General features: G+C 39.3%; 1 protein-coding gene across 4 annotated transcripts; it reads right to left on the reverse strand.

The window, feature by feature from the left end:
- Positions 1-38: 38 nt before the first annotated feature.
- Positions 39-25,208, reverse strand: LOC127789997 (protein sym-1). Of its 4 annotated transcripts, none has more exons than XM_052319188.1 (8): positions 24,701-25,208; positions 21,835-21,922; positions 10,022-10,116; positions 7,218-7,290; positions 7,018-7,110; positions 6,782-6,868; positions 4,727-4,807; positions 39-1,141 (listed from the first exon to the last, which is right to left on the reverse strand). In XM_052319188.1, the coding sequence occupies exons 1-7, from the start codon at positions 25,090-25,092 to the stop codon at positions 4,727-4,729; spliced, it is 909 nt and encodes a 302-aa protein (XP_052175148.1). In that variant the 5' UTR covers positions 25,093-25,208; the 3' UTR covers positions 39-1,141. The 4 variants fall into 4 exon arrangements, with proteins under 4 accessions (XP_052175148.1, XP_052175147.1, XP_052175150.1 ...); XM_052319187.1 differs by having other exon boundaries at positions 39-1,147; XM_052319190.1 differs by lacking the exon at positions 39-1,141 and adding an exon at positions 1,178-1,380.
- Positions 25,209-25,925: the final 717 nt, after the last annotated feature.

Consider the following 25,925-nt stretch of genomic DNA (forward strand, 5'->3'; position numbering starts at 1 on the left):
ATTATGTAATTTCTTTTTCTTTTTCTTTTTTGGGAGGGGGGAGGGGGTTGGGTTTAGTGGGACGCAATGGGAGGGGGCTCAGGAGAATCTGTTGATGCCTGCCGAAATCTCATTGCTTGTGTACATGCAGCAGCAGCATATCAATTCCACCTTTGTTTGGCTCACCTTTTCTTTTTTCTTTTTTCTTTTTTCTTTTAATGTTCGTTAATTTTCATTATTTTTCCTAGAAAAAAAATCAAAAATAATCTTGCAAGATAATCATAAAGTTCAATGACGACGGTGTGACACCTACATGTCGCTTCCCCATCTTCTTCAGTAAGTACGTCATCCCTTACCCATCGCCCGTCTCCCATCGCCATCGTCCTTCGATTTGGCTTTGTCTGCCATCTTGATCCAACCTGACCACCCCTTTTCACTCTTTATTTATTTATTTATTTTGGCTTCCCAAAAATCAGACAGTGAATAATAGACGACTTAAAACAATTTACTTTTAGCGATACCAAGGCAAAAACCAAAGACGAAGCCACCACTCCTTCCCTATTCGTTCTCTCCCAATTCGGAGAAAAAACAAATTTAAACTTTTATAAAATTATGAAATCAAGGGCAGGGTGTGGGTGTATACAAATGTAGAACACATTTTTTATAATTTTAATTTTTACTAAATACTAAAATATATATATATATAAACATTATTTTTTATTTTTTAAAAATTTTCTAAAAATGAATAACGTATCTTTTTGAAATATAAATATAAAATGTTTAAGATACAATTGAACAGGCCCAAGTCTCACATTTTCATTTTCATTTGCGTGAAAATCTTCCCAGTAGAAATTGGTAACTATTTAGATCAAAACAAAGTGGGCTTTTACGCTGTCTAGAGAATAATCCAAAGGATCCCTACAGGAAGGGAAAGCAGGAGAAACAAAATCTACAAAATTCATAAGGCGTGTGAGTGTGATATCACGTTCATCGTTCATCCCATACCCCCATGCTCAAACCTTCAAAACCTACCTTAAAGGATCATTTACCAGAACAAAACACTTACACAGTAGTTTGCACGTCTCTGGGTTCGCGGGCCGACCAACACCTAAACTCTTTTAGCAGCAGCATGAAAAGCCTGATTACTAGAGGGGCTGCACTCCTACATCTTCAAAGAATTTTCACAATGAATTCATCATATTATATAGGAATGAACTAAATCTGTCAAAGCTGAAGCTGCTAAAATTATTTATTCTGCTTTTCCAAGTAACAGCTCAAAAGGAAGTTCATCCAAACCACCAAAATAAGCTTTGGTGAATGCTTCATCGTCTAGAGAAATACAATAATCCCAACTTTTTATGAGCAAATGAACAACAATATTGAACACCCTTTCCCAAGTCACTGTAGGAAGCATTAATCGTTAAAAAGTAGCATTTCAAATGCAATATTTGCAGATCATTTCAAACCACCAATACTTGAATGTGTCGAGTGCTGAAAATGGGGTGGGTGGTGAGCGAACTCAAAAGAAATTGTTAGGTGCCAATAAAGATGCAAGAAAAATGAATAATTGAACAACTTTACTACCATATTTTATGTGAAAAACCTCCAGTAATTTAGAGAGAGATCGCAGGGCAGGGCAAATATAAATTCTCTCCCCTATTAATTAATAAAATAATACACACAAAAACTCTTTATTCTTAAAAAAATAATGCGTACAGAAACTTTCCGAGGGATTAGGTAGACAAATAATTTTATACGACTGATTTTGAACCTCCAAAACACAAATACAATTTCAAATATCCAAGGATCCACTTGACTGATTGCTACCTGGTGTTCTTGTCATAAAATAGTAAGTAATTTTCTCATCACTCCAACTGTATGGACAATATCTAAACTAGTACATACCCTGACGTATATTAGACTTCCTACAACAGCTGAGTAAAGACTAAAGTATAACAATATTTTTCATTCCTTGGTAAAGGAAAACAATATTTTTCTCAATTTGAAATGACCAATTAAAGATTTGCTAATTGTCTTAAAATTCTTCGCGTTGAACTTCTCAATTATCGATTCAACGCAATTCCCCTATGGCAACCAAAACTTCCTAGCTTTTCTGTCACAAATTATCATCTCCAGAATTTGTTGGACTGGGCCCAAATCCTTCGTATTAAATATCAAAGGACTTGAACAACTCCCTTTTCAAGTCAACAATCATTTTAAAATTTTGTCCATTAATTAAGAACGATAAATTCGTGTTCATAGACTGGCTTTGGGTCATCTCAATCTAGGAATATCATAGTAATCAGATCAACTTGAACATGACCCAAATAAATAATCATGTCAAATACCTTAGTTTGAACATGATTCATTTATTAAACAAATAACACAGAACAACCCCCACAACCTATTTAAATTTAATAAATGGGTCATGTCAGGTCAGGTTGACACGATAAGGCCCATATAATCCATTTAATAAGTCATATTAGGTCAGGTAGATATAATATCATCTACGTAACCAATTTTATAAATAAGTCATGTTAGGTTAGGTCAGCTCAGCAATTAAACAATTACAATTAAAACTAAATCATTAATGTTATAAACGATTTGAGTCAAATATCTAAATCCAAGTATATAGAATTTTTCAAATTAAACAAGCTAAATGAATCGGGATTCACACAATTCACACATTTAATAAACAAGTCCAATGCATGTCATCTTCAGGTTAAGCAAGTCAATGCAAACCTAACTCGATTATTTTTGTGGCTACTTTGGGCAATACCCAAATTTAACATGAACATATTTATGTCACCTAAACCCACAAACTTTGGGTCAAGTTCGTGTCATGTTTGCAGGGCATATGCTTAATTGTCACCCTTATAATTAGCATGTCATCAACATAAAATAATAATGCACTGAAATTACCATCAAGAAACCTTCTCTTTACAGCTGTTTTGTACAAATGACTCATCTAATTTCTTGTACCATTGGCTTGGCCCTTGTTTAAGGTTGTAAAAACTCTTCTTCAATTTGTAAACAAAGTTTTCTTTCCTCTTAACTTCAAATATTTTCTGTTGCTCCATAAATTTTTTCCTCCAAGTCACCATGGAGAAAAACAGTTTTCACATCAACTGCTCAGTTCAATCATGCTAGCTGTCAACACTAACTGTGATTTTTTTCTTCCAGTTGAATAATTTGATTTTCCAAACTAACAAGAAGATCTAGTCAAGTTAGTACCTTTATTGTGCCAAAATTTTTAACAACTGAGTCTTCTGTTTCATTAGACTTCCACTGCCATCTTTCTTTAACTTGAGAATTCATTTGTCCTTCAGTGCTTTTCTACCCGCAAGAAGTTCCACCAACTTATAAGTACTATTTTTTGGCAAGAAATTCAGCTTATCTTGCATAATTTTCATCCGACTATGAAATTTGACCTTCTAAAAATTCTTAAAACTTCCCCCTCCCCCCTAGTAAGCAAGTTATGTTCAAAGAGGAGATCCCTGGTTGGTGACATATGTTTTCTGTAGTTGATCTTCTTCATTGAAGTTAAGGGGGTTGCTCCTACTCAATACACTCATCATTAACACCGTATGGGACATCTAGTTTTGGCACATCAGATCTTATACCAGCTCCCTCCCATAATCATAGCCATTACCATAAAACAGATAAAAAGATATTTGATGAGTCCGTACTCATAAAAGGGGCGGGTGGATCCATTGGCCAATTGCGCCTTCAATCAGTTGAAGGGGCACTAGTCAAGGCATCCTGACAACAAATGCTACTGACAGCACCTAAATATGAAGAGGGAGCTCCCGATGTTCATGAAGATCAGTTTTGCTTTCAATTTTTCTGATGGCTTTGTATCCACTTTTGGGAGAGATTATTTTTTATCTAATTTCTGAAAAGTTTTTATATCCATTATTTTGTTACTAGTGGAGACTTCATATTTGTCCTGTGATTTTTTCCCTCTCAATTATTAAAAAAATTTTCTTGTAAATTTAGTACTTGTCCAATTATTCATTTTTATTTCATCTTTATGGATAATTATTCATTTTTTTTCTTTAGTTCACACAAATAAATGCTGCACCTCACATCTAGCTCATTCATTTGTGTCAATAGTGTATCAAAGACTACATAAAAAATCAGTAACTTTCTCATTGCTACCAAGGCTGACCCTCTACTTATTAAGCAGTCCTAATCTAAGAAACCAAATTCTGCTTTGGGCTATATTTGGAACAAAGATTTTTCAACAAAAGGGAAAAAATGGCATAACTTATAAACCTGCATTTTTATATCCACATAAGAACATCTTTTTTTTTTTTTTTCTTTTCCTTTCACAATTCTAGTTCCATATGTAGCATCAGCATTGCCAGACATCTGTACAAGCAATTACTGTCTTGTAGCATTAGTAGTTTTTCATCTTTGTTCTGCTAAATTTTTTGGAGGGTCTCACATCTCTTTAAATATGGAATTTATGGCGGATGAGCCCCCCAAACAAACACTAACAGACCCTTAAATATGATGACAGCCAATCTTTCATCAAGGTCCTATTTCTGATTATGGAAATAGTATAGTGCAAATAGCTTTGGTGAATTTGCAATTTCAGCAGTTTCCATCAATTATACTGATGAATTTCTGATTCTCAAATTCATACATATTCTACTTTCACATTGCATTCATTATGTGGTCTAGTTTTCCAATTCCAGTATCCATGTAAAACCATCAATATCCCCTTGCACTATAAACATACCTATTTTGCAAGCACCTCTTTGTGGGCTTTATATGACAAAATCACATTCCATATCAAGGCAATAAAATTAGCGGCAAGGACCTGAAATGGAAAATGAAGGAAGAGTTGGCAACTAGATATAGGAAAAAATGAAAGACAAGTGTGCTGAGAAAGGAGTGAAAGATACTAAAAATGTTAGATGACTGACATCATCATCAGACATTTGACACATCATGACAATAGACAAAGTAGAGGTTACTGTTTAGTTGAGCCGGCTATGAGGTCTACACTGAAAGTAAATACATGACACTACTAGAGATCAGTTCAATTACCTAGAAGCCAAGAAAATATTGAGAAAACTTTTGCCCCCAATGATGGTTGGCATGTCAGGTCATCTTTCTTCAAGTTCTTTTTAACAAATAGATGCAGAAAGCGATCAAAGTAACAATATAGCTGCAGGTAGGAGACTCAATTGGATGCCTAACAGCGCCTACCTCTCACAATGTGCAGAACTGTAGTTTTGTTATTGCTTGAAGTTAAGAAGTCAAGTCTCACTAACGTTCAAATCCTGGAATGTGGCTATGAAATGTGTCCCAAACATCCAAATCAGGATTATATGACAACTGTGGTAGATTGGAGTGTTCCTTAACACCAAATGCAATTGTCTTAACACCAAAATATTTCAAAGAATAAATTTAAGGTTATGAAGCAAGGATGTCATTGGGCTACATAAAAATGCAAAAAAACAAAATAAAGCATTCCTAGCATGAGGCTCCCCAATTAACGAGGGGGTCAAGAGAAGAGGGTTGTATTTGTACATAGCCTTCCCCTTGGTTTTTTGTAAAGAAGTTGTTTTCACAACTTGAACCTATAACCTCCCAGACACAAGGAACATCTTACCATTGCAACCAAGGATCCTCAGGCATGCCAACAGAACAATTACCAGAAAATCAAAGGTACAAGACAGGACAAGGAGACAATAAAAGATAAATCTTTATCTATGCATATGAAAGGAGAACCAATTTATCAATATCCCAATCTTTATTAATGTAAGACAGGTGAGAATAACTGACTGCTTTAAAAAACTTCAAACTTCAAATATTTAGAAACAAACTAGAGTTGGTCAAGTTTTGTAGGTAGTAGAAAACTAAATAGAAATTCAATTACAATCAATCTATAAAATAGTATAGAATTTGGAAAAAGATACATCTTTCCATGTTGTATAAGTTGGTTTAAAATATCAACTATGTGATGGAACATGACATATCAATTATCTTTATTCAGCACCATCTCATAAAATTTTTCCATATGAAGATAGTGTTGGAATTTTACCTCATCATTCCCTCGCCAGATGGTTGCATCAGGAAGGGCATCCCGAGTAAAATCTTGACACATTCTTTTGCATGGATATATTGTCAATGTGACTTTTAGAAATCAATTAACATTATAAATGCCATTCCCCCAACCCTAACTTAGTTAGGATCAAGTGTAGTTCATGATTATGGTGAAAAAGAATATAGGCAAAGGAGGTTAAGAACTTATGCTACAACTCAACTAACCTCATCCTCTCATGGAAATAGCTTCATACTCGTTATCTTGGTAGTTATACCTTTCCTTTTGAATCCATAGTTTTTCTGAAGTCAAGTTTTCTCCATAATTTGTTTCAGTAAAACTAGCTTAGGTATCCCAAACAGGCACAAGCACTCATGTTAAGTGATCAGGCAATACATGTATGCCCTGCATCTATCCATGGTTTGTTGGTTTCAAAGAACTAAACGAATAAAATGCAAAAACAATTAAACAATCTGAAATCATGAAGAGAACAAAACTATATCAATTAGCATTAACAAGTCACTTTGTAAACGCTCAAAATATGAATTTTATATTGCACAGTTCAGCTCTTAGTTCATTTTATTTCATGAATAAAACATGTTGTAATACAAATTTGGAACTCTTTCTAAACTTAATGCAATTCTATGTGGATGTCAGGAGTCATAAATGACAAGACCAAAATTTTTCCTCTTTCACTCTAGGATAAAATCCCAACAAGTACAAAATTGATTATGTCATCCAAACCTGGAATTGCTGTGGTACAAATCGAAAGTTGAGAAATTGGAAAGGTATCCACAGCTGCCAATTTGCAAGCACAGCAGAAAACCACTCCTACAAATGACAATCATCATTAACATAAGCATATTTACAAATGACAATCATTATTAACATAAGCATATTTAATTTCTGTAAACAGGACAATTTTCTGTTAACTGATGCCTCAAGAGATAATAATAACAGAATTAGAACTTAGTATGTACCTGCTGAAGCTTTGGCACCACTTGTGACGGTCTCCCCTCAAGTGTTACCAATGTAGACAGGAAAACTCCAATGAATGCCGGAGAAAATAGGAACTGCTCCAAATTCAAATTAATGAACCACTATCAGTAAAAGAAAAGCCCAGTGGATGAATCACAAGATCTAGTTGAAGCAGGAAAAATTAAATGGCAGTTTAAGTCACCTGGTCTAGCAGAAGGCGCAAAAAAGCACCTGATGCTCCTGGCAACGTTACCAATTTACTCAAATACAAATACCTAATATCATGCAATGTGGGGTCAGCCAGCATACAAAAGACAATCCAAATAATTATACATAACAGAGAAGCAAGAATGGGAAAGGAATAAAGAAAAGATAATGCCATTGATGATAACAGAACTTTGTGGAGTGACATTCTTGGGTTTTCAACCAGTACACTTGAAGTTCATGCTCATAGATCTATACCACCCAATAATTTGCACATGTTAAGGATTTCAGAGTCAACAACATCAACAAAGATCTCCTTTCTACATCTCTTTCAAAAGCACTCAACTGAAAGAATGACTGAGCATACATCCAACTACATCAAGATAATCACAGCAAAAGGCAGGGAGAAAACAAAAGAAAAAGTGAAGATGAGGAATATATTTGAATAGCTAAAAGACACTATTCAACTCTAGAATGTTCACTGGAAAACCAAATGACAGATTAACAGTCCAACTTTACTCTGAAGGCTGCTATTGCCAAAGATTGATGTGATTTTGACAATTTGGATCACTGAGAGAGAACATTAATTTCTGCAATAACATTGTCATTGAGGCTCATTCTAATAGAATGATGAAGTAGAAGCAACTAACAAATTATCAAAGATTGGAAGGAGGAGGCTGTAGTTCAATTATTATTTTTAGAATGATGCCTTCTTAGTCATGGTGAACTCAGGGATAGGAAGCATAGTTTCCAGATGTAGAGGTTCTTGTAGGTTATATTTCCTTAAGATTATTGTCTACATAGTGTCCAAAAGGATTGATGCTTCCCTTGGTAGCATTTTAGCCTACAAAGTCAGAAGGAAGTATAAGAGGCCTTAGGTTTTTCTTGGATTTTTCTTGCTTGGTATCACTGACCTGACTTTGCATAATGAGTTAGGCAGATCTTTCGCAGGTGAGTGGAATCATTATGCTCAGAATCCCATCCAAGCAAAGGGACCTATTCTGAGAAGCCCTGACTAATGATGAGCTTCTGGCAGCCCCCAGGATATAGAATCATAAACTGAATTTGGAATAGAGTAAACGAATACAAGGCATAAAAATATGAAATATCTCCTAAGTAAATCACATAACATAAAGATGGAAATGAAGTGCTCTACAGAAGCTGTCACTGATAGAGGATAGTTGAAATGGGCTCCAACAGAAAATCATAGCTAAAATCCTATGGGAGGTATGTCAATTGGAAGAGCTACCATGATTGAGAAATTCCTTGCTACAGAAGATGATTGACTCCCATGTTTTGAACATTAAGAAACCACATGCTTGGTGAATGACTCGTGGGGGCAGCAATATTCTCCAAATCAAAAAATGTCAGGGCAATACAAAGCAATTGGGCTAAGGCCCACCCATGTTGGTTATCCAATAGCAACAACAATTACAAGCCTTAATCCTGTCAACTATATAAATTCCAGACCTCCTCCAACCATCTCTACATGCTGGTTATCCAAAACAATAACAAGCCAATGGCTTAAAGAAGGCAGAGAAAAGCACGACATGAAAGAAATAAACAGGTTAGGCCTAAGGGCCATATGGACTTCACTGATAAGATATAATAATGTAAATCAAAAATAAACCCTGCCCAGGTAGGCCCAGCAGCTAATCAACAAAGCTGGTTCATCAAGAATCAACTATACAGAGAGCAGCAATCAGATCCAACAGTTGCTCCTAAAGATAGGGATGCAGACATGCAGTATTGATAAGGAGATCTCTACCAGCCAAAACTCATCCTCAAATCACCCAGATAGAAGCAGAATGAGTGCCCAATGGGGATTGAAGCCATTGAAAGTTAACATTTAGGACTTCCCAGACCCCCAGTTCACCTAACCTGCCTTCTACGAGAATAGAAGCCCCACACCCTCTTCTCCGACTTCCCTTCTCATTCTTTAAGTAATGATATAGCCTCCTCTTCTCCAACCTTTTGAGATAAGGATACATGGGATAGGAAAGAAAAACTACTTGAATAGAAGTTCCACCTCTTAATCAAGTTATTCAATATGTTGGAGCAGTTGAACGTCATCACACTGAAAATCTAGACTAGGAATATCTTTTGATCCCGATTCCCAACAGAGAAGAATGCCCTCTTCTTGGGGTCAAGTGGTGAATATAGGAACAAGAATGACATGAGAACCTCGATGGAAGAGTCTAAAAAGGACATTCCCAGTGCACAAGGTTCCAAGCTTTAAAAGGGTTAAAAGAGGGTCATATTTGTTCACAAACTTTTCTTTGATTTTTTTTTTTTTTTTTGGCAAAAAGCTATTTTCACAATAGTTTTTGAAAGCAGAGCTTCAGGGCATTTACTGAGGCTGGTGATTATCCTAGAGATTAGCAACAACAGCATTAAAAGTAAAAACTGATTATGAACTGACCATCACAATTATAAAAAATAAAATTAAAGAAAACCATTGCAAATACAGAGCTTTCCCCTCAGAGCCCTTGTTGAAAGTTCAAAGAGTCTGATCAAGGGAAGGGAATTAGTGCACTAACAAACTTACCAACCTGAAAACTGATCCAGATCAAGCCTATTGTTTTGGAGGAATCCCCTGCTTCCTTCTTAGAGATAGGTCTATGATATTTGTTCCCAAAGTACTGGGAAAAATAAAACCTAAAAAAATAAAAAATAGACCTACTACTAAGCACCTCCTATGTTTTGGCATGATAAAATGGATATGCAAAAATGATGAAACATACAAGTCCAGCATACATACAAAAATTAAGAAAAAACAAATACCAAATACATAGTAATTACCAGAAATGTAGTGTAGGACCCACCAAAACCAGCCCCAACAGAGTGAATAGAAAAATCCTCTTCACATCTAGTGAAGGTACTTGATCAACCATAACCTGGGCCACATGTTTAGAGAACATAAAATTATGCTGAAAGGCTAACTCATCAAAAGAAAACAAAGCACATAAGTAGTAAACCACAAAGCAGCAAATAAAATACAATTCAAATCAATAATCCAAGACAAATAATTTGTATGTACAGGCTAAAATTGATAAGATGACCAAGGGAAAATACAAACTGACAATATTGTAGTCACAAGCCCTTGAATGTTTGATTTACAAGATTAGTATTAGAATTATTAGTATAATTAGATATATTGCATATTTATTTATTTATTTGTTATAACTATGTGTAATTAGGCTAAGTCCATAGGTTATTAGGCCCATTGTGCCTATTATAAATAACACACTAAGAGACTAATCTCTTAGATTTTTCTCTCATAATTGTTTTCTCACATGGTATCAGAGCCACCGGTGAGAAAAACCCAAGTCACCGCCGTGTATCTTTTTCCAGCGGCCTAAAAACCCTAGTTTTCTTCTTCACTGTCACTGTTCACGCAGAAAAAAAAAAAAAAAAAACCCAAGTTTCCCTTCACCGTCACTGTTCACACCGGAACATCACTTTCCAGCTGTCGTTTGCTAGAACTGACCCCACCCTAGGGTTCGCTGCCTTCAGGCCGAGTTGCCGCCGGAGCTCCCACGCACAGCCGTCCGCCCCCACGCGCTGGCGCGTGAAGGCGCTTTCGTCGTTCGTTTTCCTCCGGCTTCTCCAGCTCAACTCGCCTCCCTTCCCTAGGCCTATTCCCGGTGTCAAATCCTTGCTATGTCTAACCTCAGTGATGCAATTTCTATTGGTGCTACTCCCGCAACTGCACCTGTTACTCCTGCTGCCTCTCAGTCATTTACTGTCTCCAATTTCGGAACAGCGAATATCACCACGGTTAAGTTGATAGGGTCTGCCAATTATCTCTCATGGGCAGCCTCTGTCAAAATGTGGTTCAAAGGGCATGACCAAGTCGATCATCTTACCACAAATGCTGAAAGTGTGCCGGAAGCCAATCGGGCTAGATGGGAACAAGTTGATGCCCAATTATGCAGTCTCCTATGGCAGTCCATTGATCCATCCATCATGCAGCTCTTTCGGCCATTTGAAACTTGTGTTGATGTGTGGAAGGAAGCTGAAGAATGTTATACGAATGACATCCAACGTTTGTACACTATGGTCTCTAATATCAAGAATTTGAAGCAAGAGTCGTCTATGGAATCTTATTTGGGACAGGTTCGAGCTCTCATGCAAGAATTTGATGCTCTTCTTCCCATTACTATGACCAAGACCGAACAGGTTGCTCGAAGAGAGAAGTTTTTTATGGTTATTGCTCTTTCCGGTCTAAACCCAAAGTTTGACACCATTAGACATCAAATCTTGACCAGCTCCACTAATCCTACCATGAAGGACTCTTTTAAAAGGTTGTTGAACATGACCGGTACACATGATATGTCCTCTTCCTCTCATGTTGTTCCTCCAGCCGAATCTTTAGCCCTTGTATCTCAGGCTTCTCCCTCAGAAGGAAATAGAGGCCGTAATAATAATCGAACACGTCCACAGTGTACCTTCTATAAGAAACTGGGTCATCTTGAGGACAGGTGTTGGAAGAAACATGGTCGGCCCGCTGCTCCGCCTACATCATCTCCCAGTGCCGCTCATGCATTCCAGAGTGATCCTAGTTCTACCCAATCTGCACCGGGTTCACAATTGATACCTATGTTTGCAGCTGAGTATGATGTTTTTTTGAAGTTTCAGACCACCCAACAATCTCATCCTAGTAATCCCGTTGCTTGCATTGCTAAAAGCCCATCTCTTGGTCCTTGGATTATAGATTCTGGCACCACTGATCATATGTGTAGTAATGAACTTCTTTTCTCTTCACTTACTTATTCTAATACCTTGCCTACAGTTACCCTGGCTGATGGCACCAAAACTACAGTTAAAGGGATAGGCCAAACCATGCCTACTTCGTCTTTATCTTTAAATTCGGTTTTATATGTCCCTGGCAATCCTTTCAATTTGATTTCAGTTAGCCAGCTTACTAAAACCCTTAACTGCTCAGTCACTTTCACTCCTACCTCTGTTTGTGCACAGGACCAGGGTACGGGACGGACGATTGGCGTCGAGTGTGAGTCACAGGGTCACTATTATCTTGTTGTGCCAATGGCTTGCACAAGTACTGCTTCCCCAGATCTCCTCCACTCTCGTCTTGGTCATCCTAGCCTCTCCAAATTGAAGAAATTAGTTCCTAGTTTGTCATCGTTGTCTATTTTTGATTGTGAGTCATGTCAGCGTGGTAAGCATGCACGTAGTTCTTTTTCCAATCGTGTCAATAATAGGGCTGAGGCTCCCTTTTCTCTTGTGCACTCTAATGTATAGGGGCCCAGTCGTGTCACTACTACTCTTGGTTTCTCATATTTTGTTACTTTCATTGATGACTTTTCTCGCTGCACTTGGTTGTTTCTCATGAAGAGTCTATCTGAGTTGTTTTCTATCTTTCAGACATTCACTGCTGAAATAAAAACACAGTTTGGAGTTTCTATACGTACTTTACGTAGTGATAATGCCCCTGAGTACTTTTCTTCTCAATTTACTACTTTTATGACTACTTGTGGCATTCTGCATCAATCTTTTTATCCTTATACACCTCAACAAAATGGTGTTGCCGAGCGTAAAAATCGCCATCTCATTGAAACTGCACAAACACTACTTTTACATGCCAATCTTCCCACCAAATTCTAGGGAGATGCTATTCTTACTGCGTGTTATCTGATCAATCGCATGCCATCTTCAATGTTAAAGGACAACATCCCTCACTCTCTTTTGTTCCCCTCCTAGCCCCTTTATTCTGTTCCCCTTGGTATATTTGGATGTATCTGTTTTGTGCATTCCTTTTCACCGGGACATGATAAACTTGCTGCCAAATCCCTCAAGTGTATTTTTCTCGGTTACTCCCGGTTGCAGAAAGGCTATAAGTGTTACTCTCCTGAGTTGAACCGCTATCTTATGTCTGTTGATGTCACATTCTTTGAACAAGAATCCTTCTTCTCGGTTGTTCAGCCCGATTCACAACGCCTTGACCAGGTATTGCCTATTCCTTCTCTTCCGTTGCCCTTATCAGATCCGTTTGTCTCCTCCTCGGTGGACCCTTCACTTCCATCTTCCAGGCCACACTCCCCGACTCCTCTACTTCTTACTTATCACCGCCGTCCTCATCCTGCTCCTGGCACCGACATTCCTCTTGACTGCGACTCTCCTGACTCACTCTCTCCGTCAGTGGTCACTCCTGCCATGGATCCTCAGCCCGACAACCTTCCTATTGCACTCCGCAAAGATACACGGTCTACTCGCAATCCACATCCTCTTTATAATTTTTTGTGTTATGACCGTTTGTCACCTGCTTATAGTGCTTTTGTTTCGAGCCTTTCTTCTGTTTCTATTCCTAAAACAACAGGTGAAGCCATGTCCCATCCTGGTTGGCGCCAGGCTATGTTAGATGAGATGGGTGCTTTGCATTCTACTGGCACTTGGGATTTGGTGCCTTTGCCACCAGGAAAGACTCCCGTTGGTTGTCGGTGGGTGTTCACCCCTAAAGTGGGCCCTGACGAACAGATGGAACGTCTTAAAGCCCGCTTGATTGCCAAAGGCTTTACACAGATCTATGGGTTGGATTACAGTGATACCTTCTCTCCGGTTGCTAAAATGGCCTCTGTTTGCCTATTTCTCTCTATGGCTGCCACGCGTCATTGGCCGCTCTATCAATTGGACATTAAGAATGCCTTTCTTCACGGTGATTTGCAAGAAGAGATTTATATGGAGCAACCACCTGGTTTTGTTGCTCAGGGGGAGTCCAATGTAGTCTACAAACTCAAGAAGTCTCTCTATGGCCTAAAACAATCTCCACGAGCGTGGTTCGGCAAGTTCAGCATTGTGGTTCAAGCCTTTGGTCTCACTCAAAGCGAAGCTGATCATTCAGTTTTCTATCAATATTCTTCTTCTTTATGTATCTACCTCGTTGTTTATGTAGATGACATTGTTATCACAGAAAACGATCAGATTGGTATACAAAATCTGAAGGAACATCTCCATCAGCACTTTCAGACTAAAGATCTAGGCAAACTCCGGTATTTCTTGGGTATTGAAGTTGCTCAATCAAGAGATGGGATCTCGATCTCTCAAAAGAAGTATGCACTTGACATCTTAGAAGAAACTGGTATGGTGAACTGCAAACCGATTGACACCCCAATGGACCCAAATGCCAAACTCTTGCCAGGAGGAGTCTTACTCAGATCCTGGAAGGTATAGAAGATTGGTAGGCAAACTGAACTATCTCACAGTCACTCGTCCCGACATTGCTTTTGCTGTGAGTGTGGTGAGTCAGTTTCTCAATTCTCCATGTGATTCTCACTGGGATGTTGTTATCCGGATTCTGAGATATATCAAACAAGCACCGAGTAAAGGGCTACTCTATAAGGATAAGGGGCACACATATATTTGTTATTATGCAGATGTAGATTGGGCCGGCTCTCCTTCTGATCGTCGGTCAACCTCTGGATATTGTGTTCTTGTGGGAGAAAATCTGATTTCTTAGAAAAGTAAGAAACAAAATGTAGTAGCTAGATCCAGTGCAGAGGAAGAGTATCAGGCTATGGCTAATGCAACTTGTGAGCTCTCTGGCTTAAGCAACTCCTAGAGGAACTCAAGTTTTGTGAAGTGTCTCCTATGAAGCTTGTTTGTGATAATCAGGCTGCCTTGCACATTGCTTCCAATCCAGTGTTTCATGAGCGGACTAAGCATATTGAAATCGTCTATCACTTTATTAGAGAAAAGCTGGTTGAAGATGTTATTATTTCAGAGTTTGTTAACTCCAGTGATCAACTTGCCGATGTCTTCACCAAGTCTCTAAACGGTTCTCGAATAGAATATATATGTAACAAGCTTTGTGCATATGATATCTATGCTCCAGCTTGAGGGGGAGTATTAGAATTATTAGTATAATTAGATATATTACATATTTATTTATTTATTTGTTACAACTATGTGTAATTAGGCTAAGTCCATAGGCTAAGCCCGTAGGTTATTAGGCCCATTGTGCCTATTATAAATAACACACTAAGAAACTAATCTCTTAGGTTTTTCTCTCATAATTATTTTCTCACAATTAGGAACCTGGAATATGGTAGGATACAATCTCCTCAGACCTGGGAATAATATATCTAGAAATGTGTGGAATATTAACTTTTTCCCACGTTTAGTAAGTGAGACAAGTTGAATCTTATAGAAAACTAGCAGAAATTAAACCTTAGTAAGAGTGTGTCAGATCCCCATCTAACAAGGTGGGTTCTCAATTGTTGAGAAGGGTTGAGGTGAAAGAATTAGGAATTGAGGGAGGAGATTTGGGAGAAAAGAGAGAGAGTGAGAGAGATAAGAGGAGAGGATTGAGTAGGAAAAACAGAATTCTTCAATTCAATTATTGTGTGGGTATTGGCTTTGGTCAATGCTTTTTATACTGGTCCATAGCCTGGTTTGGGTGCCAAAACGATTACCCAACTTGCCCACTTGGTTAATACAACTTGCCCCACTTGACATGCTGGAACATTCCTCCAAATATGCCAAACACAGTCTTATTTACAAGGCCTAATAACGTGACAATCCCCTCCCCTTAAGTCATTTCTTGTCCTCAAGAAATGTGTAGTAAGGTGGCCGTGTTGGCAAATTGTCTTAAAAGGTCCGGAAAGTACTCCCACGTGTTGTTGTCCGAGTGGAGGGACGATTACTTGACCAGTACCTGAGTGAGAGGAACCCCATGCTTGTGAACCACCTTTCCGTCTAAGATAGTTGTAGGCACTGCTTCTTCCATCTCTTCCCCCACGATAGGAGGAAGTGTTGGGCTGGCCCTTTGTGTTCCAGTAACTTTCTTGAGGAGAGAAACGTGAAAGACTGGATGGATGTGTGATTCCTCCGATAATTGCAATCTATAGGCCATTGTTCCTATCTTCTCCAGGATAGTAAATGGTCCATAGTATTTAGGGCTTAGTTTGAATATTGGCTGGTGGGTCAGAGCCTTGAGGTGTTGCTGGCTTAGTTTTAAATAGACTTCCTCCCCTACTAAAAATTCATTCTCACTGCACTTCCTGTCAGCCAATTGCTGCATTCTATTTTGTGCCATAGCCAATTTTGCCTTCACTAGCCGTATAGTGTTTTATCTCTATTGCAAATATGCCCCAACCGCAGCCACTATAGTCTGCCCCCCAATAGCAGGTAGTAATGCTGGCTTATAGCCAGAAAGAGCTTTAAATGGGGTCATTTTGATTGAGCTGTGAAAACTCGAATTGTACCACCATTGAGAAACTGCCAGCCACTTATGCCCACCCCTTGGCTGCAAGAAACTTAGGCATCTTAAGTAGGATTCCAAGCACTGATTGACCTGTTCTGACTAACCATCCGTCTCAAGATGATATGAAGTGGACATATGCAGTTTAGTGCCTAAAGACCTCATAAGTTCTCTCCAAAATAGGCTAGTAAATACTTTGTCTCTGTCTGATACTATGAAGTGAGGGATTCCATGCATCTTCACTACATTCTCCATGAACACTCTAGTAACTTCTTGTGCTGTAAACGGGTGGGATACGCCCATGAAGTGGTTGAACTTAGTAAACTGGTCTACTATAACCAAAATACAATCCTTTCCTTCTAACCTTGGGAGTCCTTCTATGAAGTCCATGGTCACATTAGTCCACACCTGCTCCAAAATGGCTAAGGGTTGTAAGAGACCGAAATGAGCCACCGTTTCATGTTTGCATCGTCTGCACACGTCACAATTCAACACATAATCCCACGCATACTTTTTTAGCTAAGGCCAAAAGAATACATGTTTCACCTTACAGTAGGAATTCTGTATACCCGAGTGGCCTCCTATAGGTGATCCATGTACTCATTACAGTATTTTGTCCTTCAAGTCCTCACAATCCCCAATCACCATTCTTCCTTTGTACCTTATCACTCCATTGATCAGGGCATAGTCTTGCCGGCTATTAACATCAATGCTCAACTGTTCCAATAACTCCTTCGTCCACTCTCCCTTTTGATAGTTGTTTGTTGCCTCTTGGAGCCAATCCGATACTACTGTTGAAATGGTTGTAATCATCCCTTCCTTTCGGCAGCGAGACAATGCGTTTGCTGCCACATTCTCCTTCTCTTTCCTGAAATGTATCACATAATCCAAACCCATGAGTTTAGTCATACCTTTCTTTCTTAGTTGGGTATGCAACCTCAGCTACAATAAAATTTCAGGCTTTCATGATATGTTTTGATGATAAACTTTCCCCCTTCTAAGGAGTGTCGCCACTTCTCCACTTCCATTAGGACTGCCATCAATTCTTTTTCATAGATGCTAAGTCCTTGGTGCCTGGGGGCTAGGGCTTGGCTAAAGAAGGCTAGTGGCCTGCCATCTTGTGAAAGAACCACCTCTACTCCTGAGTTGCTGGCATTTGTCTCCAACGTGAATGGCTTGCTAAAATTTGGCAAGCCCAACACAAGCACCTCACTTAGTGCCTTCTTCAGTTGTTTAAAGGCCTCCTCAACCTTAGGGCTCCACCTGAAACCATCTTTCTTCAATAATTCAGTTAGTGGCTTACTAAGCAACCCATAATTCTTCACAAATCTCCGGTAATACCCGGTGAGCCCGAAGAACCCTCTTAGTGCCATGATGTTGATGGGTGTAGGCCATGCCAAAATGGCCTCAATCTTCTTGGGATATGTGCCAACTCTGGCCCTAGAGGTGATAAGCCCAAGATACTCTACCTATCTCTATGCAAAGACACATCTTAACCGTTTGATATACAATCGGTTGCATCTCAAGATCTCAAAAGTGGTCCTAAGGTGTTCTAGGTGTTGATCAAACGAGCGGCTATAGACTAGAATGTCATCAAAGAAGACCAATACAAATTTTATGAGGTATGGTTTAAAAATTTGGTTCATAAGGGCTTGGAATGTAACAGGGGCGTTGGTTAGGCCGAAAGGCATAACGGTGAATTCAAAATGGCCATGGTGTGTCTTGAAGGCTATTTTGGGTATGTCAGTTGGGTCCATCTTGATCTGATGGTAGCTCAACCTTAGGTCCAGTTTAGAGAATACAAAAGCATGCTTAAGCTCATCTAGTAGGTCTTCAATGATTGAGATTGGAAACTTATCTTTTATGGTAATTTCATTAAGTTGTCTGCAGTCAACACAAAAACGCTATGTGCCATCTTTCTTTTTAACCAAGAGGACGGAGGAAGTAAATGGGCTATGGCTAGGTCTGATAACATATTGGTTCAACATGTCTTTCACAAGTTTTTCAATTTCAGATTTAAGCTTGGGTGGGTATCTATAGGACCTGATGTTTACTGGTTTAGCATTAGGTTGAAAGGGTATGGTGTGGTCCAAAGACCTTTCGAGATTAGTGATTTAGGCACTACAAAGAGGTCCTGATATTCAACGTGTAATAAATCAAGTAGGGTCAGTTCATGTAGCTACCAAGTGGTTGTAGGTGGCTTGCAATTAGGTCTAGAGCCTTCTCCTTCCCCTATTTCAAGGTGCTCAGTGGCCTCAATCGAAAACAATTCTGCCACTTGAGATATCTTCCTCTTGAATAGCTATTGTAACTTCTTCCCCTTAATTAATTTGCAAGTTCCCACCTCCATGTTTCCTTGTAACACCACCCTCCTCCCATCCTTTTCTAAGGTCACCTCCATTTTGTTGAAATCAAAGCTGATTGGACTAACTCCCTTCATCCAATCAACTCCCAATACGATATGGCAAGCCCCCCTGCCCCCCAACTTAAGCAGTCTCATATTAGCTTGGAAATCTTCACCTTGAATTTCCCAACAGAACCCCGAACAAGCGGATCTCCTGACCACTTTATTCCCATTAGCCACAGTGATGAATAGGGGTTGAGTGCTAGCCAATTGGCATTTCATCCTCTTAGTCATTCACTCATCAATAAAATTGTGGGTGCTTCCATTGTCTATCAAGACCATAAGGGTGTTGTCTTTAACTCTTCCTTTCACCTTAATGATTTTGCTGCTGGTCATTCCTTTGATTTCATGCAAGGAAATAGTCGCATTGTCCTATTCTTCCACATCCTCGATTATGACTAGATCTTCCTCCTCTTCCTCTTCCTCTTCCTCTTCCTCTTCCTCTCCTTCTAATAGAAGTAGCTGCTTCTTGCATTGATGTCCAGCAGAACATCAATCCCCACATCTAAAACACAACTCGACATGTCTCCTTTGCTCTATGAGCTTATCCCTCGGCTATAGGCTCAGGTTAGATGGTGTTGTTGACTGGTATTTCATTCTTGTTCCTCCCTTTAGGACATCCTTCCCTTGCACCCTTCCTCCAAATAGTACTACACCTGGATTTCCTCCTCTACTCTGCCCCCTCTGTTTCTTCATTAAGGCCTCTACCGTTAATTCTTGCAAAGAGGCCTCCTTAGCCGCCTCTTATACAATTTGTGGTTTCAACATCTTAACTGCAGATCGTATCTCATCATTCAAACCCCCCACAAAGCTAGATACAAAGTATTCTTCAGTCATGAATAGGTTCCTACTCAACATCAGGAACTTCAACTCTTCGAATTTCAATTGATACTCTTGCATTGTACCATCCTGCTTCAACCTATTAAACTCTTCCACTGTGTCCACTATGTCCATCATCCCCCACTCACCAAATCTCTCACATAGTCCCTTCGTAAAATCATCCCAAGTGTAGTTGTCTCTCACCTTAGACCACCCTTGAAACCACACATCTCCAACATCATTAAGGTAGGCCAACGCCAAGGTCACCCTTTAATCATCCGTGGATACTAAACAACTTATCACATCTTCTTATCCACCATCAAGGCTTCTGTCCCTCGAATACTAGTAATTTCAATTTTGGTACTGGGAAACCAGCTTGGTGCGGGAGAATCTGAGCCTCCCACCTTATATCCTCCAAATTCTCTCCCACAATTGCCAGATCCCCCTCCAATTCTGAAGATCTAGCATTCTAGCTGTTGGTTCCAGTCCCGGGTAGGATTGGTTCCATCCTATCTCTAGGGGGAAAAATCAGGAGAGATCCTTACTTGATTTTAGCTAGAGAACATAAGCATGAACTATTGCAATTGAACATGCAGCAAATTCCCCTGCTCCTACATCTCCTCCTGTATCTGCTCGTGCATGTCAGCACACAACCTTTCTGCAACTGTCTCCAATTTTTAATCTACCACTGACTCCAACCTCCCTTCCATTGAATCCACTCTGCTTGCATCTCTGCCATTGAAACTAACATTTGCTGCAACTAAGTCTCCATGTGTTTCATCCAGGTATCGTCAGCCATGGTGTCTGATCACTCCCCACAGATCACCAACCAGGACTTTGCTCTGATACCAAGTTGTTAGATCCCCGATTTGACAAGGTGGGTTCTCAATTGTTGAGAAGGGTTGAGGTGAAAGAATTAGGAATTGAGGGAGAAGATTTGAGAGAGAAGAGAGGATTGAGGAGGGAAAACAGAATTCTTCAATTCAATTATTGTGTGGGTATTGGCTTTGGTCAGTGCTTTTTATACTGATCCATAGCTTGGTTTGGGCGCCAAAACAATTACCCAACTTGCCCACTTGATTAATACAACTTACCCCACTTGACACGCTAGAACATTCCTCCAGCTATGCCAAACACAGTCTTATTTACATGGCCTACTAGCCTAATAACTTGACAAAGTGGATAAAAAGTGACTAGCAAGCACTAGAGCGTTTGATTAACAAGATTGGAATATGGTAAGATACAATCTCCTCCCTTGATCTGGACAAACAATATATCAGGAGATATAGTACATGCAGTAGTATAATAATGCTAGTATGTAATAACATATTATAAATGTATACTACATACCAGAGGATTTTGATCATTCAGGGTTTCATATGAGGATAATATGCTAATTCTGCTGAATCAAGCCCCCTATATCCCAAGATATCAGCCATCCAATTACATATGCATGAGAAAAGGGTCATGCATGTGCGTGAGTGTGTATCCCATATGCATGAGAGAGGGTCATGGAAGATTCATACCAAATGCAATGAAAAACATGACTACATGAGATCCTTATCTCATGAAATATATATGGCCTTATAGAAGATGGGGGAGAGATTGTGAATTATACTTCCTATATTGCCTTTCAGTTAATAAACATCATAATAGGAACTTAACATTCCAACCTCCATCAACTTTCATTAAGAGCAGATCAAACTTTCTTTTACCACTGACTGCAAGTCTATTAGTATACCATAATCCCTAAGAGCTTCCCACTAAGCTGAAAGGACTAACATGAGCAACAATGCTAGCATTTACAAAAAGGGAAAGACATCCAAAACCTTTGAACACTACAATGCTGAGAAGCTTGTAGGCAGCATCCTCAAAAACAGTCCGGACATCAATGGATTAAAGCATTTATACATAATACACAGAAAGAAGACCAAAAACTGAAATGACAAAGCTCATGTGATGTGCAAACCTCCAGATGTTGAGAGCATGATCAAATATGTAAACAAATCCTTCATTATACAACATATTGATCATCCAAAGTGAAACCACACATTGATCCAAATGTCAACTTATCCCCCCCCCCCCCCCCCCCCCCCCCCACCCCCAAAAAAAAAAGAGATGAAAAGAAGTGTAAGGGAAGGAGAAAGAAATAAAAACTTAAAACAGATCTACCTGACAGATAAAATCTCCAATGAAAGTAAGGAATGCAGATGTAATGGCCTTTGTCAACACAGGGTGCTTCTCAAGAAGAGTCAAATACCTGAAACAAAAATCAGAGACAAAAGACTAAACCAAGTTGGGAAGAAGAGCAGGAATCATTTTCCCAACCCCATCAAAGTGCATGGGATAAAATAACATCAAGCAGAGCAATATTTTTGTTATTTCTTCTTCAACCAGAAAACAGTATTCATTGCAGATAGCACCACTAACGAAACAAATAACGCAGATAAAAGAGGATGGTGACTGAGGTACTCTTAACACCTCGTAATTCCAAATAAGTTCCAGTTAAAATAATAAGATGTTATATAATCCCGTAACAGGCCCAAATACAGCACCATACTAAGAAAAAAAATTTAAGTAGAGACCAGCCAATAGAGAACCTGGAACCAACAGCCTACTGAAAGCAACATGCAAGACATTTATTTAGCAGCAGAATTGGACCAGGACCAGGTGGTCAGTAGTACAAGGAACTTATACCAAATAAAGGGTGTAAAGAACAAACCACTCGAGATAATACATGTAACATCCCGCATCGAGCGATAGGAAGGACCGGAATCACTTACCTTGATGGGCCTACGCGAATTTCCTAGGGGGGTCAACCATCCTTGGATTACCCTAGGTCAAGCACGCTTAACTTGGGAGTTCTTTGCCAACATTTTGCCCAAAAGGTATCCACCTAGTGTTGTTTCATTCCTTACTTATCCTCGATATATACTATTCTCCTCTGGGCTCCCGAGATATTACATTGATACCCTATAACATCCTGCATCGAGCGATAAGAAGAACCGAAACAACTTACCTTGATGGACCTACGCGAACTTCCCAGGAGATCACCCATCCTTGAGCTACCCTAGCTCAAGCACGCTTAACCACGGAGTTCTTTGCCTATATTCAGACTAAAAGGTATCCAATTGATGTTGTTTCCTTCCTTACTTATTCTCGATATATACTATCCTCCTCTGGGCTCCCAGGGTATTACATTCTCCCCCCCTTGAGCACATGACGTTCTCGTCATGTGACCTTACAACTGGTCTCATACCTTCTCCCCTTTGGAGGCTATCATCCTAGAAGCCTGCCAAGAGCCGCTCCTTGATCAGGCCTCACACCCCGGCGCCACTCCCCGCCCTCATCGAATCGCCTTCTCCAAGAGTCGGCTCTAATACCACCTGTAACATCCCGCATAGAGCGATAGGAAAAACCGGAACCACTTACCCTGATGGGCCTATGCGAACTTCTTAGGGGGGTCACCCATCCTTGGATTACCCTAGGTCAAGCACGCTTAATTTGGGAGTTCTTTGCCAACATTCAGCCCAAAAGGTATCCAGCTAGTGTTATTTCCTTTCTTACTTATCCTCGATATATACTATTCTCTTCTGGGCTCCCGGGGTATTACATTCTCCCCCCCTTGAGCACATGACGTCCTCGTCATGCGACCTTACAACCGGTGCCAGATCTCCCCCAGTTGCATGGCCGATGTGAGATTCGCCTAAGGTGCCTACACGCACCCCTCTTAGGGACTCAGCGTCCTTGCTGAGGTTTGCCCCACCACTGCGCTCAAAGGCTCTGGGGTCGGCTTTGATACCACCTGTAACATCCCGCATCGAGCGATAAGAAGGACCGGAATAACTTACCCTGATGGACCTACGCGAACTTCCCAGGAGACCACTCATCCTTGAGCTACCCTAACTCAAGCACGCTTAACCTCAGAGTTCTTTGCCTACATTCAGACCAAAAGGTATCCAGCTGGTGTTGTTTCCTTCCTTACTTATCCTCGATATATACTATCCTCCTCTGGGCTCCCGGGATATTACAATACATACTTTTTCCCCCTCAATGTAGTGCGTGTTAACCAAGATATAGAGCAAAAAAGATAAGATATGAAAAATATTCCAGATTTTTGTCCTTTCTAATGTGTTTGTTAAACTTATCTGGCGACCATTGAAAAAGAAGTCACGTGACTTTTTATCTAACATTTTTCAGATATGTTTACCCCCCCCCCCCCCCATCCCTTCGAGATAAGCATATCTTGGATCTTAAAAATTAAAAAAAAAAATAAAATCGCATATGACCTCCAGTGCATTCCAAAAAACTTATCAAACAGTTTGATAAAAATTTTGAAATGCTTCCCACACTTATGTTAACTATTTCATATCTTAGTCCAACAAACATTCCAACCTTATCTTACTCATTTTAACAAATGCTACCCAAGAAAATACAAATGAAACATCAGGGCAGTAGTTTCTAAGGCACTGGTTTTCTTATCTCAACAATGCCTATTAACATGGGACTGTCAAACATGATACACCTTTTTGTACTTGGTAACCTCGATGTAATTAAAGGATGATCTCCATTAGAGGTCGGAAATTAAATTATCTTTCCTTGTAGAACTCAACATAATGAACAAGTAAATGATGGGGGGAAAAATAGCAGAGAAAATCATAATTAAACATATATCAGATTAAATAACGATAGTCACCAGCAACCCCAAAGCACCTCGTGCACTAATATAAACAAAAATCAATCAGTAAGAAGAAAACGAAACTGTGAGATAATATGACCCGGAATATAAATTTAACAATCAAGCAAAAGGCTTCGCTAATAAATAAATTTTGAAATTTCCATTCTATCCTAAAATTCACCATGGCATTGATTAGCCTCATTGAACAATTCGGTTTTGGATTTTTGGTCTCTGTATATTTTCCAGCGAGTAAACTACTAGTAGAAATGCTCGTCTTTTCCTCGTGTTCGTTTATTAACATCGCGATTTTAACCAGTTGCCATCAAATAAAAACAAATGGAAAGAACAAACAACCATTACCATGAAAGAAACGACCAATTACTCCTACCGCCGCCGTGGGCGCCATCGCCTGCAGCACCTTCCCCTTTGCCACCGGAATTTCCACCGCCGGAACTGCCGTAGCCTCCGTTTCCTCCAGAACCCCCACCCGAAACGGCTGACACTCGAAAATAATCAGCATCCAATAATCTATACCGGCCGTCGGCGGCATCCATATCTTTAAACACGCCGAGACGACGACTGTAATTCAGAAGCAACGGTCGGAAATTCCAGGAAGAAGAGCTCCCGATACCACTGATCCGAAACGGGTTTGGAGGGATTTCGACCTGCTTGTGGGGGGGCCTGGAAGAGAAGCGCGCGAACCTGAATAAGGGCGAAGATATACGAGTAATGGTCGCGGAATTTGGCACCATTTTCGCTGCGGTTCTAAGGGTTTCGGCAGCTGTAATCTTGTATGCCTCGAAACGCGGGCAACGAGAAGCTCTCGGTGCTTCGCAAATGGCAAATGGCAAATGGCAAACGCACTGGATTTGTAAAGAAGGAGCTGTTGGAATCTTATTTTTCCCCCTGCGTCAATCATATAGGATAAGATTCTAATTTTATTTTATTTTTTTACCCTACATTATTATTCCTAAGATTATAATATATACGTGGTTATCCCCCATATTTTTTATTTTAATAAATGAATTAAATCATAGATAAATATTTTACCTTATTACATAAAATAAGAAATCAAACTCATAACCTATTAATGCAAATCTCATTTTATCGTAATCTAACCACTTAACTTGTACTTTAAATGTTTCTTACTTTCTATTCTATTTTATGCCGAATAGATGGATGGATGGTCAAATGAATTAAATTCGATTGAATTAAATGCTTAACAATAAAAATGGTGTAATGCTGATTATTTATTTATATTTAAATATAATTTAAGAAAATTTATTATTTAATAAATTTACTTTCTCTAACGTAATTAAAAACATCAGCATATAGATCATACAATAATAGTTATTCTAAGAAAAATTATTTTTTAATAAATTTATTTAAAAATATCATGGTTACATATACGCACAGTACATTTGCCAACAACTATTTAACAAATAACAATAATGTCTTCTACACAAGTGCAGGAAGAAGATTGAGTTGAGGACCCAATTTAATTTCAATGGTGATATGGTTTGATTAATATAGAGGAGTTTTAACTTTAAGATAATAAATGATGATCAAAGGCATGCTTCCCCAC

This window comes from Diospyros lotus, chromosome 14 (assembly GCF_014633365.1).
Source record: "Diospyros lotus cultivar Yz01 chromosome 14, ASM1463336v1, whole genome shotgun sequence".
NCBI classification, from domain to species: domain Eukaryota; kingdom Viridiplantae; phylum Streptophyta; class Magnoliopsida; order Ericales; family Ebenaceae; genus Diospyros; species Diospyros lotus.

Bases quoted from the DNA above. Each gene is read 5' to 3' on its own strand.
- LOC127789997 (XM_052319188.1), bottom strand. From the start codon at position 25,092: ATGGTGCCAAATTCCGCGACCATTACTCGTATATCTTCGCCCTTATTC. The intron at 21,923-24,700 runs GTAATGGTTGTT...TTTTTGTTTCAG, and splicing joins AATTGGTCGTTTCTTTCATG to GTATTTGACTCTTCTTGAGA. The intron at 7,291-10,021 runs GTAATTACTATG...GCATGATATTAG, and splicing joins GGTCCTACACTACATTTCTG to GTATTTGTATTTGAGTAAAT.